General features: G+C 55.9%; 1 protein-coding gene across 1 annotated transcript; it reads left to right on the forward strand.

Annotated features, from left to right (window-relative positions):
• Position 1: 1 nt before the first annotated feature.
• PPP1R12C (protein phosphatase 1 regulatory subunit 12C) lies at positions 2–17,057 on the forward strand (the record flags this gene model as incomplete). The annotated part of the gene is made up of 22 exons (XM_011379323.2): positions 2–61; positions 3,813–3,943; positions 4,022–4,140; positions 9,041–9,200; positions 11,239–11,383; positions 11,477–11,551; positions 12,271–12,344; positions 12,420–12,547; positions 12,652–12,725; positions 12,982–13,140; positions 13,216–13,283; positions 13,944–14,036; positions 14,254–14,344; positions 14,638–14,721; positions 14,806–14,866; positions 15,007–15,092; positions 15,193–15,233; positions 15,316–15,409; positions 15,630–15,734; positions 16,050–16,100; positions 16,290–16,340; positions 16,418–17,057. Coding segments are annotated over 22 exons (2,037 nt in total), but the record flags the coding sequence as incomplete, so codon positions are not given.
• Between the last annotated feature and the right edge of the window lie 436 nt (positions 17,058–17,493).

Below are 17,493 nucleotides of genomic sequence, written 5' to 3' on the forward strand. Positions count from 1 at the left end.
GTCGCCCGCCCGCGCCGTGCTCGACTCGACCAACGCCGACGGCATCAGCGCCCTGCACCAGGTCAGCGCCCCCGCCCCTCCCGGGACCTTGTCCGCCCTCGGTCTGCGCCACCTCTTTCCCCAGTCCAGAGTCACCGTTGCAGCGGCGATTCCGGCCCCGGCCCTTGCCATCCTATGCTGACCCCCTGTCCGAGTCCCCTTTCCCATCCCACCCACCTCGAGCTCCCCTCTTCCAGTCCTGAGCCACTCGAACTGGCCCTAGTTTTTGCCACCCCGCGCTCCCCTCTCCCTGGACCCCAGCCATTGCTGACGGCCTCAGTCTGGTCCATCTCGCTGGCCCTGGTTTTGTCACTTGGCGCTGTCCTCGCCAGATCTTGAGCACCGTCTTCTAGTCTTGTTGGTGCCACCTCCACCCTGCCACCTCTTCTGGCAATGCTGGTACCCCCTTTTGGCTCACTGTTGTCCCCTTCTTCCAGGCAGGTACCACTCCCTGAGGAGCATCCTGTTTCCTGGGCCTGTGCGCCCTCCTCTCCTGGTCTCTGGCCTGGTCCAGCTCTTGGGTAGGCCCAGATCTTTCCATGCCACTTCTTGAAGGTTCCCCCTTCTCCACCTTGGTCTGTGCCATCTGTTGCCATCTAAGGGTACTCTTTCCTGCAGGTTCACTGTGGCTTCGAGGCTCTGTACCCTTGAAGTGGGTGCTTCCCTCATCTAAGGTGCCCCATCCACTCCACCCCAAGCTCTCCTAATTCTCCTTCTGGGACCTTTGCCTCCTCTTGCCTCCCACCATATGCCTTCTTCCACCGATGTTTCTCCTGCAGGCATCTTTCTCCTTCCCTGTCCCTCCTTCCCATGGCTAGGCCTGCTTCATCACCCTTTCTCTGGGAACCTCAGAGCAGCCGCCTCTTCCCAGCTTTGAGCCACCCCTCCACCCTCTGGTCATCTTGCTTTCTCTGCCCGGATCCCCTCTCTTCCTGTGGATTTGGGGAGCTTCTCCTTCCCACAGACGGTGCGACCTCTCCTAGTCTTCTGGCATGTCACTTTCCCAAGAGTTCTAGAACCCTGTTGGTTCTGTCCTCTACAGACTGGGCCCCTGTGCTTTTCCAAGACACCTTGGTTGCTGCCTTCAATGTCTCTGCGTCCCAGAACCACGTTACGCTCAGGGTCCTCACTGGTTCTGGATGCTTTCATCTATCTCTTCCCCATCATGGAACCACCCGACAGGACTGGCCACAGAAGAGCCTCTGTCCCTTACCCCATCCTTGAGGCCATCTCTCTCCTAGTCTGCTAGTATTGATCCAGTCCCAGCCCTTTCTTCCCTGCCAGAACCCCTAGGGTTTGGTTCCTGGTGGAGCAAGAGAGGACCCCAGAAGGAGAGACTGGCAGGGGTGAGGTGATGGGGGTGCTTGCAGAAGCCCACTCAGCGCCCAGGAAGAGGACCTCAGAAGGACGAGCTAGCAGGGGATGGGGTGATAGGAGTGCTTGCAGTGGCCCACTTCTTAGCACCCAAGAGAGGACCCCGGAAGGAGCGGGGCTGGCAGGGGGGTGGGGCAATGGAGGTGATTGCATAGGCCCACTTCTCAGTGCCCAGGAAGAGGAGCCACACAGGAAAATAGAATAGCCTGGGGTTCTCATCGCAGCTCCTCAGCCTTGAATTAGCAGCTTTTCTCTCTGTGCCTCAGTTTTCTTATCTGTGAAGTGGGGCAGTCATCAGGCCCTCCCAAGCAGGGCGCTGATGGAGGACAGTTGTGTGTGGAGAGCTCCCTCAGGAAGCACCCTAGGCCGTCAGCTGGGGGAGTAGCTGTCCCTGGTGTAAGTGCTGCTCCTCCCCACTTTTTCTGTCCCAGGCAGAGGCCCTTGTGCCATTTGGGGCATTTTCTTTCACCCAGAGGAGGTCCTGCTTCCCTGAGGCCTTGTAAGGTCTCAAAGATAGGCCAGCCCAGGAGAAGGTTCTCAGGCTTCAGTGTTCCTCTTTCTCCACCACCATCCCCACCCCCTGGCTCTCCTGGACCTTCCCTAAGGGGCCCTGCTCTTCAGGCCAAGCCCTGTTACCCAGCATCCCCCTTCACGTGGACCCTGCAAAAGGCTGCTCCAGCCTTGCCTGGCAGGCTGCCTTTCACGTGGGAGCCCGCTCCCATTGCAGGCCTGCACTTGGTAAACTCACTGCTGGGGCTCTGAGGGGGCCCGCAGAATTAGGCACCCAAGGTTCAGGGAGGGACGTTCTCACCCGAGGTCACAGTGCCAACCAGTGGGGGAGTTAGGTGTGGGTCAGGTGTTGGTGTGGGGTGACTAGCTCGTGCTGGTTTGCCCCAACACTGACCTGGTTTTAGTATTGAAAGTCCCAGGGCCACCACAGCCCCCAGCCCCAGGTAGACGGGGCTGTCTCTCTCCATCTGAGGGAGCCCCGGGGCTGTGCATTCTGATTTTTCCACCTGGGCTGTCTGTTACGTTCTGAGTATTCCTGGACTGGTCCCCAGGCATCAGCCCCCTACCCTGCTTGTGTCCCTAGGAGTTCTCAAACCTCGGTTCCCACCTCAGGCCAGTTTGGCAACCACCTGAGGAGGCAGTCCTTCCCCGAGACTGCCTTGTGAATTCCTGGCTAGGGGTCTGGGGTCGGGATTTAGTAGGAGGTACTGGGAGCCAGGATTCTTAGGTCTGAAAAGGGAGGAGGCTGGGGGCCTGGACTCCCGGGTCTGAGGGAGGAGGAGCCGGGCCTGGATTCTTGAATCCCTGGTGCCCAGGCCTCAGGCATCTTTCACATGGATGCCTGTGCAGGGCCAGGTCCTTGAAAGGGAAAGGCTCATCTCCCTCCTTGCCCCCCTCCCCCGTCGCCATGACGACTGGGTGGAAATAAACGGAGCCCAGAGTTCATCCTGTTCCCAGGGCCGCGTGGCCCCCCTCTCGCAGACTGAATTTCCATGACTTCATGCTCTTGGCCCTTGTGGCTCCCCCTAGATGGGCGGTTTGGAGAGGTGAGGGGGTTGGGGGGTTAATTTACCCTGAGGACCCAGGAGTCCAGGGCCACCCACCTCCCTCAGACCCAGCACCCCTGGTGTTTGCGTGCACTCTGGGGTTTTTGTGTGTGGATCTTTAATTCTTCCTCTGTCAGACAGAACCCTGAGAGTGAGAGGAGTGGGGATGACGCCCGCAGAGACCCCTGGGCACAGTGCCCTGTGCATGGTGGACCCCCTGGGCACACACACTGACGCAGCCTCCTCTCCCACTGTAGGGGTCCTTCCCAGGACCCTCATTACCCCAGGGTCCCAGGGATCTGTTGGCTTTACCGGTCTTTCCACAGCCTTGGGCCCTGGGGGCCCAGCCACCTCCTCTCAGGGTGCAAGGAAGGCCTTGGTCAGTTCCTGGAGAGTGTCTCCTGGGTCTGAGGGCGGAGAGGTGGGGCATCTTCCCTTGGTTCATCCCTGGAAGCCTCCTGTTGGTGGTGACTAAGGGGATGGGTCGGTCGCATCTGACAAGCACCATTCAGGATTCTCACACCTGTGTGAGAAGCTCCCCTTTTCTCATCTAGTTCTGACTTGCTAGGAACTGGGAACCCCCGTGCGGTGTCCACTGAGCTCCAAAGGTCTGGCTGACCTAACTGTTGGGCAGCCAGGAGTGTCTCCAACAGCTGGGTAGCTGGAGGGGCCTTCAGGGGCCCAGCTCGTGCCTTTCAGAGCCTGTCCTAGAGCCATCGTGGTCTTCTCCTTGAATGTCATGGCGACTGGGCCATGTGTCTCATAGTCCCTGTTAGAGTGCTGCCTTGCTGGGTGTGTGATGTCTGGAGCAGGTGAGGGCTGACAGTTCGCCCCTGCCCCCAGGCCTGTATCGATGAGAACCTGGAGGTGGTGCGCTTCCTGGTGGAGCAGGGTGCCACGGTGGACCAGGCAGACAATGAGGGCTGGACGCCCCTGCACGTGGCTGCCTCCTGTGGTTACTTGGACATCGCCAGGTGAGGCAGGGGAATGGTGGGGGGAACCCAACAGGGAGCCGGGGCTCAGACTCCTCAGCCCTGACCTTCCACCCCCAGGTACCTGCTGAGCCACGGGGCCAACATTGCCGCTGTCAACAGTGATGGGGACCTGCCCCTGGACCTGGCTGAGTCTGACGCCATGGAGGGGCTCCTGAAGGCAGAGATCGCCTGCCGAGGTGGGCCCTGGGTGCTGCTGGGGACGGGGCTTAGAGGCTGGCCTTCCACTTCCTAGGATTCTGACTCCCTCTGAGCCTTAGTTTCTTTACCTGTGAGTTGGTGTAAGTACCTCCACTGGGCATAGAATTAGAGCTCAGACTGGCATTGACTTGCATTGTCATTTTACCATCTGAGTCACTGAGGACATTGAATGGGGCTTGTCAGGGAGTGAGGTTGTGGGACCACTGACACAGGTGTTCTGAGGACTGTTTGCTGAGGGGAGTAGAATGCCTGGTCCCCCTGGGGACTGGTTTCCTATGCTCAGGATCACTGAAACCCAGGACCCCCCAAAACTCTGTATCTGGCCATGTTATTTTTTCTAAGGAGAGTACGTGTTGCTTCTAGGGGCTTGTGACAGTCCCCCCACAAACTTAAAAGTAGCCATCTAGGACAAGTTGATGTGAGATAGCATAGGACAGGCTGTAGGCTGATTGCCTTGGAAGCAGAGGATGTGAGGCAGGTTGGTTGGGAGACATGAACAGTTTCATCAGGTCTTAGGGCTTACGATGCCCGTGGGGCTGCCACAGGAGCCCTGGGCCTTGAGCATGGCTGCCAGGGTCTGGCTTCTCGGGTTGGCGTCCTGGCTGTGTGGGTGACTGAGAATGATGGCAGCGCTGCCTGGGATGGGAGATGTGAGCGCTGGTGTGGAGGACCACAGAGGAAGTAAATGACGAGGGACAGGTACAGAGTGTCAGAGGTGATGCCTGGATTCTCAGCCATGGGACAGCATGGGCAGATTCAGTGCCCCAGATGGTGTGGAAACCTTGTCAGGTATGGAGGCACTGGTGGGACTGTGAGGTTACATCTGGGTCCCAGGAGGCTTGCTCTGGTTAAAGTAGGGGAGTGAGGAAAGCAAAGACCGAGCTAGGGGCTTCTCCTTCCTCTCTTGAGACTGTGTAGTTTGAAAAACTTCAGACTTAGACATGTTTGTGACAGCAGCACAAGGCCTACGTGGTCTTCACTGAGGTTCACCCGTGCTATGGCAGCTCTGTGCAGACAGCTTGCGGTCCGCACAGCTCAGCCCGTCTGGTCCAGTGCTTCTCAGCATACTTAGTGCTGTGTGCCTATCGCCACGTTGAGCCAGATGACTTTGGTCACCCCGAAAGGAACCCTGCATCCTTAGTCACTACTCTGATCCCCCTCACCCCCACCCCAGGAAGCCAACCTGTGGCTTTCTGTTTCTATGTGCTTGCCAGTTTGGGATGCTTTGAGTAAATGTAATCATAAAGTGTAGATTCGTCAGTTTTGTAACTTCAGCACATTTGCGTGTACTCCCCTTTTTTTCCTTCTCTCTTTTCCTCCCTTCCTCCCTTTTCTTCCCTCTCTTACCTCTTTCTTTTTCTTTTTTTCCTTTTCTTTTCTTCCTTCCCTCCTCCCGAACCATTCTGAAAATATGTTGCAGACAAAGGAGCCAGTGTCCCTAGAGCAGGCTCATATACCCACAGGGATGTGACATCGTTGGTCTCCCAGCAGCATCAGGACCACTTACCTACCTCTGGTTCAGGACTTGTGCTCACTCTGGGAGACAGGTGTTGTCTGTCTGCCCTGTGGTGATGTTAACCTTGAACTTTGTTCAGCGGGATCGGCCAGGTGGCTCTTGGTGGAGGCATTTTCCTCAATTTGTAATAAAAAGTAGTCTGCAGGGTGATGCTTAGAGGCAGCTTCTGTGACTGAGAATGGCCAAAGGGCCTGCGAACTCTTGGACATTCTGGGTTTTTCTATAGGAATTGCTCATAGCATGCATCAGCTTCTCAGAGGTGCCTGTGTTTCTTTTCCGTGGGAGAGGACAAGGTTCGGGGAGGTTGGCTATAGGACAAAGGCCAGTGGTACTGCTGGGAGGACCCTCGGCTGCTCTGTAGGGGGTTTGGGACCTCTACTGCTGTGGCTACATGATCCTTGCCTTCACATGGAAGACCTCAGCAGAGCCTGGATCGCAGATGCACCCAGCTACAAGGTGAGCAGTGCTCTCACCACCCCTTGAAGGACACATCTGGAAGATGGAGAATTCCCACACGTGCTGGGCCTCCAGACAGGTGCTGGCTGCAGTGTATCCCTGGAAGCTGCTCACAGCATGGTCGGGACAGAAGACAGAAGTGGACAGAGGCTGGAGACACAGGAAGGAAGGCGGCACTGGCATGGACGTCCCCAAGAGCTCGGCCTCCTTTTCTTTCTCCAGCATGGCTGTCTTTGCCACACTTGCTGTCTCCCTCTTTTGGGGACTGCGTCACTGAGGGTCAGACTTGCTCCATCAATTACCCAGAGCACACCTCTCATCCAGCACAAGGACCTCTGGTCCAGTTGGCTCGGCCGAGTTAGGTATGACTCTTCACAAGGACCAGAAACCCGTTACAGCCTGGCTGGGGCCAAAGAGGCAGTCTGTGCACCCATGTTCACAGCAGCTAGAAGGTAAAAGCAGCCCAGGTGTCCATTGACAGGTGTAGGGACAAACGAAACGTCGTCTGTCCATACAATGGGATAGTATTCAGCCTAAAAAGGAAGGAAACTCTGACACGTGCTACAACATGGATGAACCATGAGGACATTATGCTCAGTGAACTAAGCCGATCACAAAAAAAATACAAATACTGTGTGGTTCCACTCCCATGAGATACTCAGTAGTCAGATTTGTAGAGACAGAAAGTGGAATGGTGGAGACCAGGGCTGGGGGAGTTACTGTTTAATAGGGATAGAGTTTCAGTTTTGTAAGATAAAGAGAGTTCCGGAGATGGTGGTGGGGTGGTTGCACAGCATCTTAGGTTTTGCGGACCACTCACCTTGCCTGCTGCCATGGTGGGGACAGCAGCCAGTTGTGTTCCAATAAAGCTTTATTTACAGACACAAGTGGCTTTAAGAATAGGCAAATCCATAGTGGCAGGCAGTAGATGGAGGGTGCCAGGGCCTGGGGGCTACAGGGAGTGACTGCTCAATGGGTGTGGGTTTCTATTTGGGGAGATGAAAAGGTTCAGGAACTAGATGGTATGCTGGTTACACAGCATTGTGAGTGTCCTAAATGCCACCAAATTGTACACTTGAAAATGGCAAAATTGGTAAATTTTATGTTATCTCTATTTTACCACTACAACAATAAAAGTAAAAATCCAGACGTGTGGCCTGCACCCCCAGACTGCAGTTTGCTGGCTCCAGTCAAAAGCTCTGTCCATAGACATGGGCACATCTCCACAAAAAGCACATTTGAGAAGGATGCACATGGATGTGCAAAAGAAGACAGCACTTCCAGTGGTTGCTGAATCAAGTCAGTCAACTTGGCCCCTCCCCTCCTTGAAGTCAGGTGCCTTCACCTGTAATGGGATATGATGTAGGTGACTCCTTTTAAGGCAGAATGAGAGGGAGAGGGTGGGTCCCTGCATCCCCAGCACTCTCCAGAAGTCTCCACCCCAGACTGGGCCGCAAGATGGGCCTAAGCAGTGAGATGTTCCTGGAATAGCTGCCACTGTCCAGTCCAGCAAGCCAGGAAACCCGAAGGTGGTGCCCATGTACCATGGCACCAGGTGGCGCCAGTGCAAAGCCTGGACTTGGATGGATTTGGTCTTCAAGCAGGGATGGCAGGGGGACTGTTTTTGGGATTCCCACATACAGCCTTAGGGCAGAAGTTGACTATATGTGGTAAGGATGTGATGTACATGCTCATGAAAGCTGATTCGTGATGGTGTTTAGCTCAGGGATCGCAGGGAGCCAGACAAGATCAGCGAGGGACGTGTAGGAGGCTTCTGGTGTCTTTGTCATTTTAATTGTTTAAGCTAGGTGATGGTAAATGGGGTTCTTTGCCACTGTGGTCCAGTGTAAAGCCAACATGAGCACCAAGTGTAATTGAAAAATTTCAAGCAGGTGCATTTAAAAAAGTGAAAAGAAAGGTGAAATTAACTTCAGTAACATTTTATTTAACCCAGTATATTCAAAACATTTCAATCAATATTAAAAACAACTGTTCATGAATTATCGCGCACTTTTTTTGTTTTACTTCAGCATGTGTTTTACATTTGTGACATCTCAATTCGGACTGGCTATAATTCAAGTGCTTGGTGTGGCCACGTGTGACTGATGGTTGTTGTGCAGGACAGCTCAGCTCCATCTGGCATTTTGGCAACTGTGAGGAATTTCACAATTGAAATGATAATAGACAAAAACTTCCCAGGAGAGATTGAACTTTCTTAGAAAAGACCATTTTTGATTCTTGTCTCAGTAGTTTAAAAGGCGAAAGAATACAGATTCTCGGTCACAGGCCACAGGTAATAGTCCCACCTCCACAAGGCCGTTTTGATCCCAAATCTGTTCTCATGTAATTTCAAGTCATAACTTACCTTTTGCATCAGTAAGTGCAGTCCAGCTTCCCATGAAGCCAGTTGGGTACAATGAAGTTGACTAAGGCAGAAGTTGATTGGTCTCGGTGGTAGCACAGCTATGACCAGGGCTCACTTTTGGGGCAGACAGACATAGAAACTGCTAAGTGGCTTCTTGCTTAGTTTACCCTACTCATGGTGACAAAATGCACGAGGAAGGTGTGCTAAGGATTGTATTGGTAGCGACAGGAAGAGTTAGATGTAGTCAGACACTGGATTTGCTCAATCAACTGGGTTTTATACTTAACAATAAAGGTGATACTTTGGTTGGAATGGGAAAAGTCAGCGATCTTTATTCTCACAGCCCCCAGCAGTGACTCAGAGACCCCTAATGGAACCCTGCACTGCACAGAGCATGGGTTCCCGGGAAGTCACCAAGCTGGTCCAGGCCTTCTGAGTCCCAGAGGAACACACAGATGGAGAGGGACGGGGCAAGGCACAGGGCAAAGCTGTGCTTCCTGTACCTTGGGGTGTGAGTCCCACCTGTCACCCATTCTCCCAGGTGTGGATGTGGAGGCAGCCAAACGGGCTGAGGAGGAATTGCTACTTCATGACACAAGGTGCTGGCTGAATGGGGGCGCCATGCCCGAGGCCCGGCATCCCCGCACAGGAGCCTCTGCTCTTCACGTGGCTGCCGCTAAAGGCTACATTGAAGTGATGAGGTGAGCTGGGCCAGTGTCGACACTCCCTGTCCCCTGTTCTTTGTGTGGGGCCAGTCTGTTTCTTCTCATTGTCTTATACCTTCCTGTGGATTTTGTCCATTTCTGTCTTTTCCTAATGTATGTATCCAAGTCTGTGTATTTGCTTCCAAATACAGCCTTAGCTGCTCCCACAAGTCTTGATGTATATAGGCTTTTCATTCGATTTAAAATGTTTTCCAATGTGTAGTCTTTCTTCTTTGACCCATGGGTTATTTTGAAGTATGTCCTTAATTTCCAAATCTGGGATTTCCTAGTCGTTTCATTACCCATTTCCTGGCTTAATTGCACTGGGGTCAGAGAATGGGATCTGTAGAATTCTAGATTTCTGAAATTTGTTGAGGTTTGCTCTATTTTATACTTCAGTGTAAATAAACTGGAAAAGAATTATATCATGGGGTATGTTGCACTATGCAGGTTGTCAGGTGAGCTTTGTAGTCACGCTCTCTAATTCTTTGCCCTTAGCGATTTCTTTCTATCCGCTTATTGTCAGTTACTGTAAGCTGTGATAAAAAACTCATGGTTGTGGGTTTCGCCTGTTCATCCTCGTAGTTTTATCGATTTCTGTGTTACGTATTTTGAGGCTAGGTCGTTTGGATTAAATTGTTACAGTGTACCCCCTTTCTGTCACCCACCTCGGTCTTGTCACACTTGGCTGCCCCATCCCCTTCTCTTGGAGCAATGGGTTTCAGTTCTTGTCCTCTGGCTCCCTGCTCTCTCTTTAATTCTCCCCTTTTTCTTTTGTGACACTATACTTTATTTTTAGTATGAATGTGGAGTTAAGATGAATCTCTCCATCTCTACCTGCCTCCGTGCTGCACCCTGAGGCAGATTGTCCAGTGTGCTACCTAAGAGGGCCCTAACAGCTCCAGGCTCGTGTCTCAGCTGCTCATAACTACTCCTGGAGTGGAGTACCTAGTCCTGGATCTAGTGTTCAGTGGGCTACCTTGGGCACCTGCCTGTCCTAGAGTTGATCCTTGTGGCAAGGAGGATGGGATACTCTAAATGATCAGGCCAGAGGTGTGCCTGTTAAGGAGTGGCTGTGTGAAACACCTCCCCGAGCAAACCTCAACAAATTCCAGCTGGCTACGACCTTTGACACCCCAAAAACACCAGGAAGAGAACAGCAAGTATGGGCCTGAGGTGGGTCACCCTTGGGGAAATGGTGGGACACCTACCTGGCAGGGTAGGAGACCAGGAAACTCAGGGAGCAGGTGAGTGACTAGGTCAGCAGGGCCACACAGAGGACCTTTTGTTGAAAAAGGTTCTTTGTAAACTGCCTTGTCTCTCCATCTTTTCCCGCGTTGCTTTTGCCGTTGCCTGTGGACGCAGCCTAAGGCCAATTCACTATGACAGGCGTGCTGCCCTAAGCCAAGTTTGTGGAACTGCCCTGGACTCATAGCCCCACTTTCCCCCCAATCATGTGGTTTAAGGGGGTGACTGTGACCTGAGGAAGACTGTCTAAGCCAGGGTCTGAGCCTTGGCACTGGTGGCATTTGGACCAGGTCACCCTTTGCTGTGGGGCTGTCCCCTGCACTGCAGAATGGCTAGCGGCTTTCCTGGCAGCAACATGCTAGATGTTGGCAGAGCCGTCAGCTGTGACAGCCAGAAATGTCTCCAGATAGCCAGGTGTTCCCTGGGGTGGTGTTGCTCCCTCTGAGAACCAGCACACTGAGCCCGCAGGTTCCTGGGGCACTGCTGCCCTGGCCACCCCTTCTGAGTTGCATCCTTTTCATAGGCTTTAGGGTCCCCACCCCCACTTGTGGGTACAAGGAGCAGGCTTCCCGATGCTACCTGTTGGTCCAGGGGTGGGATGAAAGCCTGTAGCAGAGGGTCACTTGTGGGGAAGGCCTCTGCACAGTGGTCTTTTTATCACCCAGCCCAGGATGGATGGTTTGGCATTGTCACAGCTGGTACTGTTACCACTGCCTGGCTGGCTGCCACAGCTCTTGACCCATAATCCCTGTCCTGGCCCTTGACCCCAAGCCTCTTCGGCCTCCAGGCTGCTCCTCCAGGCCGGCTATGACCCTGAGCTCCGAGATGGGGATGGCTGGACCCCTCTGCATGCGGCTGCCCACTGGGGCGTGGAGGATGCCTGTCGCCTTCTGGCCGAGCATGGTGGCGGCATGGACTCGCTGACTCATGCGGTGAGGCCCTGGGGCCCCAGGACTGGTGGGATTGGGTCGTGGGGAGGGCCCTATACCTCCTTCACCATCCACCCCTTTTCACCTCCCCCATAGGGGCAGCGTCCCTGTGACCTGGCTGATGAGGAGGTGCTGAGCCTGTTGGAAGAGCTGGCCCAGAAGCAGGAGGATGTGAGTCTTGGGCCCCTTCCCCTCCTGTCAGCTCCTGGGAGGCCAGGGACAGAGAGCTTCTTATCCCCTGCACTCCCTGACTGCCTGATGCCCACTGCCCAGGGATGTGCTGCTCCCCACCAGTGAATGAGACCAGAGGGGACTATGGGGAGGACAGAGTGGACAGACCCAGGAGGCAGGGCCTGGGGTCCAGATAGACCTCGGGATGTGGACAGGGTCTGCCAAGGCTTTGGCGAGGCCTCATCACCCCTGGGATGCCCCCCAGCTAGCACTGGGCCAGGCTTTGTTGCTGGAAAACTGGTGTGGACTTAGGCTCTGCCATGGATTTGTGGCGTGAGCTTGGGGAAGGCTGGGTCTGGCCAGGGCTATGTCCGGGTGTGAGGGGTCAGGGAGGTTTGAGAGGGTCACCGCTGGGAAGTAGGGGATGAGAGCAGAGCCTAGGAAGCGAGAGGCCCAGTAAGAACAGGATGACAGTGAGGACATATAATGCACATGCACCTGAGACCAAGGGTGCCTCCTGCTGATCCTGCCTGGCCATCTGTAGAACCTGACGAGACCACAAACCCTACATGCTGCCCTGGACTGAGCTCCCTATGGTCAGAGCACCACGAAGCCACGTCTGGCACAGCTGCACAGGGTGGTCCTTCATGTTGGGGACATGGGACCCAGGAGGGACCCCCATGTCCTGCCCTTCCCCAGCAGCCCCCTTTCCCCTGCAGCTTCGGAACCAGAAGGCAGCCTCCCAGAGCAGGGCCCAGGAGCCTCAGGGGTCCTCCAGCAGCAAACACCGAAGGTATGGGAGGTGCCCAGAGGCGTGGGCTGGAGGCTTCCAGGGATCGGATCCCGTCACCTTTCTCTTCCTCACCAGGAGCTCCGTGTGTCGTCTGAGCAGCCGAGAGAAGATCTCCCTCCAGGACTTGTCCAAGGAGCGCCGGCCTGGGGGGTCTGGGGGACCCCCCATCCAGGACGATGATGACGGAGAGGAAGGCTCCTCCGGTGAGGGGCTGGGGGCTGGGACTCCTGGATCTGAGGGTGGAGGGGCTGGTTCTCAGAAGCAGCTGGTATATTCTTGTGACCGTTCCCATCTTCTTACCTGATAGAGCCAACCCCTGCAGAATCTAGAACCCTCAATGGAGTATCCTCCTTGCCACCCCCTAACCCTGAAGGCCCTGTGGTGAGTCTGGATGCCCCGGAGGCCATGCCAGTTTTGGGAATCTGGGTATACTGTGAATCCTGTAAACTTCTTGTCAGGGTGGATAGGGTGAAGACTATAGATTCCAGAATCCTCCAGGGTAACTACCTTTTTCTGGCTGCACCTGCCCCTGGGGCTGATGAAAACTGTAGTTTGCTGTGGTCCTTCTAGGGTAACACATGGAATCTATGGGGAAAAGGGCCCCTTCTCCATAGCTGAGACCTTTCTCTTCTGCCAGACTCTCGAGAAGGCCCCCTTCTCTAGGCACTTTGGCCTCCAGAAGACAGGGAGCGCTGGTGCCTTGGGCCCCGCAGATGTGCGAGGAGCTGAAGGCACCCTTGGGGCCGGGCTGCAGCGCTCAGCTTCCTCCTCGTGGCTGGAAGGGACCTCCACTCAGGTGAGTGGGGTGAGGGGCAGGGGACCAGACCCTGACTAGTCGAGGAGAATACCCCCTCCTCCCATCTTTCCACAGGCCAAAGAGCCCCGTCTTGCCAGAATTACCCCTACCCCCTCCCGGAAGGTGCTGGAGCCCTCTTCCCTGTGAGTACCAGAGGCCTGGGCCACTCTAGGGTGGGAGGCAGGTCTGGCTTCCAACCTTGTCAGCGTGACCCTCAACATGTCTATCTGTTCTCTGGAGTCTGATCCCTGCTCCCTGGCACTTTACCTTTTTTTCTTTTTTCTATGTTAAGTTAGAGCTCACGGTAAAACTTGCAAAGCTATAGTGACCTGGCCTCCTATTGCCTTTCTCCCTGGCTCCCATCCTTCCCTCTCTGACATGTGCACACTCCTGTCCCGGGACCTTTGCTCAAGGCCCTCCTCTCACACCCACAGGGCTCCCTCTCAGTTCATGTCACCTTCTCTGGGAGGCCCACCGTGACCACCTGCTCATACTGCAGAAGTGTCCAGACACACACACCATCCTGTCTCCAGTCTTCACTCTGTTTCTTTTCTCCAGTGTGTTTTATCCTGCCGACGTATCCTGTGACCGACTAACCTTTTTTTTGGTTATTGTTTATTTTGCATCCTTTCTGCTCAGATTTGACTCATCGGGCAGTGGTCATTTGTTTCTTTTGCTCACTGCTGCGTCTCCGGTGCCTGCCACATAATGCGAGCTTGAGTAATATTTGCTGAATGAATGAATTCACACGGGTGTGAGAGGTCCAGCCCTCCCCCTTTGGATAATTCTACTCCTCCCTCCAGGATTCCGGAGCCCGAATCCCCAGGGAAGCCAACTGTCCCTGCAGCCCCTGCGGCCCCTGCAGCGCCGGCAGTGGACTCCCGGGACCGCCGGAGGTGAAGAGCCCCTTGGAATCCTCTGTCCCCAGCTGGGAGAAAACTGTATTACCCAGAAGGCCTAGGGCTTTGGGTGGGAGCTCCCGAGGGAGAGTTTGTCTCAGGGTCTGCTGGAGTTGAAGTCTTCTCAAGGAACGTGCCTCTCCCAAGGGTATCAGCCATCCGATGGGGACAGGGCTCAAAGGAACCCTTCCTGAGGTTGGGGTCCTTCACTCAGGTCCTACCAGATGCCTGTGCGTGATGAGGAGTCTGAATCCCAGCGGAAAGCTCGCTCTCGTCTCATGCGCCAGTCTCGGAGGTCCACGCAGGTGTGGGGGGTGGGATGGGGGCCTGGACTCCTGGTCTGAGGGAAGAGGAGCTGGGGGCCCAGACTCCCTGGTCTGAGGGAGGAGGAGCTGGGGGCCCAGACTCCCTGGTCTGAGGGAGGAGGAGCTGGGGGCCCAGACTCCCTGGTCTGAGGGAGGAGGAGCTGGGGGCCCAGACTTCTGGGTCTGAGGGAGGAGGCTGGGGCCTAGACTCCTGGGTCTGAAGGAGGTGGCTGGGGGCCTGAAGGGGCTGGGCCCTGAGGCCCAGGGTCCCTGACTGCCCCCTCTCCCTGCAGGGTGTGACTCTGACAGACCTGAAAGAAGCAGAGAAGGCTGCAGGGAAGGCCCCAGAACCAGAGAAGTCATGTCCACAGAGTCTGGTGAGAGGTGGTGAAGGTCAGGTGACTGGGCAGTGGGTGGTACAAGATGCCATCCTCCTCTCACCCCATGTCCCTCTCCCACAGGATCCTCCCCGGTGGCTCCAAGTCCCTGGGGTTGAGAACTCTGCTGGCCCTTCCCAGAGAGGTGAGGTCTGGTCTCTGGGAGGTCATCCTCCTAAGCCCACCCGCTCCTTCCGGCTGCTGTCTTCTTGTTGTCCTAGGGTCTTGCGCCCAGGGACCCTGACACCACATAGAGGGGATTCCTGATTCCTGTTTGTACCTCAGGAGAGGCGCCTGACGGGCAGGGTCACAGATCACAGGCCACCAGGGAGCACCGCAGAGTTGGCAAGGAGTGGAGGGGGCCGGCAGAGGTGAGGGAGGCAGCTGGAATTGTGGGTGGGCTTAGGAGGGGCCACGGGAGTGGGGCCAAACTCCCCTTCGGGCATTCACTGAACCCCAACCTGCCCGCAGGGGGAAGAGGCGGAACTGGCAGACATCAGCCCAGAATCCAGGTACCAGGGAGGGCAGGGAAGGTTGTGGGCTGTCCAGGCCTGCGGGGCACGCCCTGTGACAGCGGCTCTGCCTCCACTCCAGCACTACCAAGGGTGGCCCCTCATCTCGCAGGCAGCGGGACCTCAACCCAGAACCCCATCCAGAAGCGGAAGAGCCTGACGGAGGCTTCAGGAAGGTTTGAGATCCCACCCCACGGTGGGCGCTGTTACCCATCCCCACAAATCCACCTTTACGCACCTGTCCTACTGCCCCTGTCAGTGGCTCTGCCTGCCGGGTCCCTCGCATCCTGCTCTCACCGCCTAACCTGACCTCACCTGGGTGCAGTTGGCCCCTTCTCCCCTCCAGCAGCAGAGCTGGTAGGCCTGATCCTGGGTCCCTCCTCCTGGTGCCCCCAGCTCTACGCAGAGCTGCGCAGTGAGAACGAGAGACTTCGCGAGACCCTGACTGAGACTACACTGCGGCTGGCACAGCTCAAGGTGGAGCTGGAGCGCGCCACGCAGGTGAAGGCCTGCAGGTGGCCCCTGGCATCCCTGTGCGGGACTCGTGAGGAAGGAGCCACCGGAAGGGGCGGGGCAAGGACTCCTGGGGTGGGGGCCTGAGCAGGGAGGGGCAGGGGGCTCTGTTCTGCTGAAGGGGAGGGCCTAAGGGATGGGGCAGGCCCTGGGGCGGGGCCAGGTTGGCAATGAGCGGAGCCTGTCGAGCAGTGGGCTGCCCAGTGAGGCTGCCTTCTTTCCCGCCTCACTGTTGCTTTCCCCTTCCTGGCCGTTGCGGTTTGGATATTTCTGTGACCCCTGCTCTTCTTCTGTCCCCATCAGAGGCAGGAGCGTTTTGCAGAGAGGCCTGCCCTTCTGGAGCTGGAGAGATTTGTGAGTGGGGCAGCTGGGGTGGGGCCACATGTTTCCCCAGCCTTTCAAGCAGAGGCAGGTCTGGATGAAGGGGCCGTACCGACCTTCTGACCTGGCCCTATGAACTTCCCCACCTTCCTCAGCCCTGCTCAAGCTCTGGCCCTCCCTGACCTCCTGTCTCTTGCCCTCACCTTCCCCCATGTATTGCAGGAGCGCAGGGCCCTGGAGCGAAAGGCGGCCGAGCTGGAGGAGGAGCTGAAGGTGAACACGCACAGGCACTGTGGGTTGTGGGCTCTGCCTGCCCAGGGCCAGCAGCTTGACCCCATCCCATCCCACAGGCCCTGTCCAACCTCCGGGCTGACAACCAGCGGCTCAAGGATGAGAACGCAGCCCTGATCCGTGTCATCAGCAAACTCTCCAAGTGACTCCGGCAGGCCTTCCCCACACCTGCATTTATACAGCTGCTTCTGCCACACGCACCCCTTCCCCTGCGCGAACATGAGTGACAGGGCTCCCAGGGGAATCTCTGAGAAGCCATAACCTCCCCTCGGGACTTCCAGACTGGGAGGGGAGGACAGAGTCCCCAGGAGCCAAGGGGGGCCATCCACGGTCAGGATGGAGGTGGGAGGCTGAGCCAGGTAGGGGGACATTGCTGAGGGGGGACCAGTGCTGGAGGTGGAACCAGTAAGGAACCAAGGACCAGGGAATGCTAGGACCAGAGTGGCTGTCCGGAGGTCCCCTCTCACGTGCGATGCCACCCAGTCACCCCTCCCACTCCTGAACAGGGATCCGAGAATGTGCCAAGAGTCCTGCTGGCCTCGGCCAGGTGGGCCTGTATATAGGGTCCATGTGCAATAGGGAGGGACGTCTTCTATTTTTTGCTGCCCCCTCCCCGCCCACCCTCCGGGGCAGGGGGAGAAGGTATTTTTGAGACAAAGCACAGGCACCACAAATAAAAGTCGTGAAGTTGCCACTCAGTGACCATGTTCGGTGCTGGAGGTGGGGTGCTGCTCTTGTGCTTTGCTGTCAGTGACCAAACCATAGGACCGTGTGGGTGGGGTGCTGAGGAATGGGTAGGCACATGCTCAGGGTGTGGAGGGGCTTCAGGAATAGTGGCTAGTTGGAGTAGAGGACCCAGGCCAGGGATGACATGGACAGAAGGGAGGTGGCTTAGGATGGGGAAGAAGGGTCAGCCAGGTGAGACAATGGGTCTCAATATTGAGCTGGGGAGCTTGGGTCTTGTCATCAGTGTTTTTGAAACAGTCAATTGACAACATTTAAAATTTGGGTAATTCACATAGAAAAATCTGGAATTTGACTTCCCAGGAAAAAAAGGAAGCTGTGATGGTGTGAGCTCTTCAGTCCTATATGGTAACAGTTGGCTGGAGCTGAGTAAGACCCTTCTTCTAAGATG

Source organism: Pteropus vampyrus, unplaced genomic scaffold, assembly GCF_000151845.1.
Source record: "Pteropus vampyrus isolate Shadow unplaced genomic scaffold, Pvam_2.0 Scaffold357, whole genome shotgun sequence".
Classification (NCBI taxonomy): Eukaryota; Metazoa; Chordata; class Mammalia; order Chiroptera; family Pteropodidae; genus Pteropus; species Pteropus vampyrus.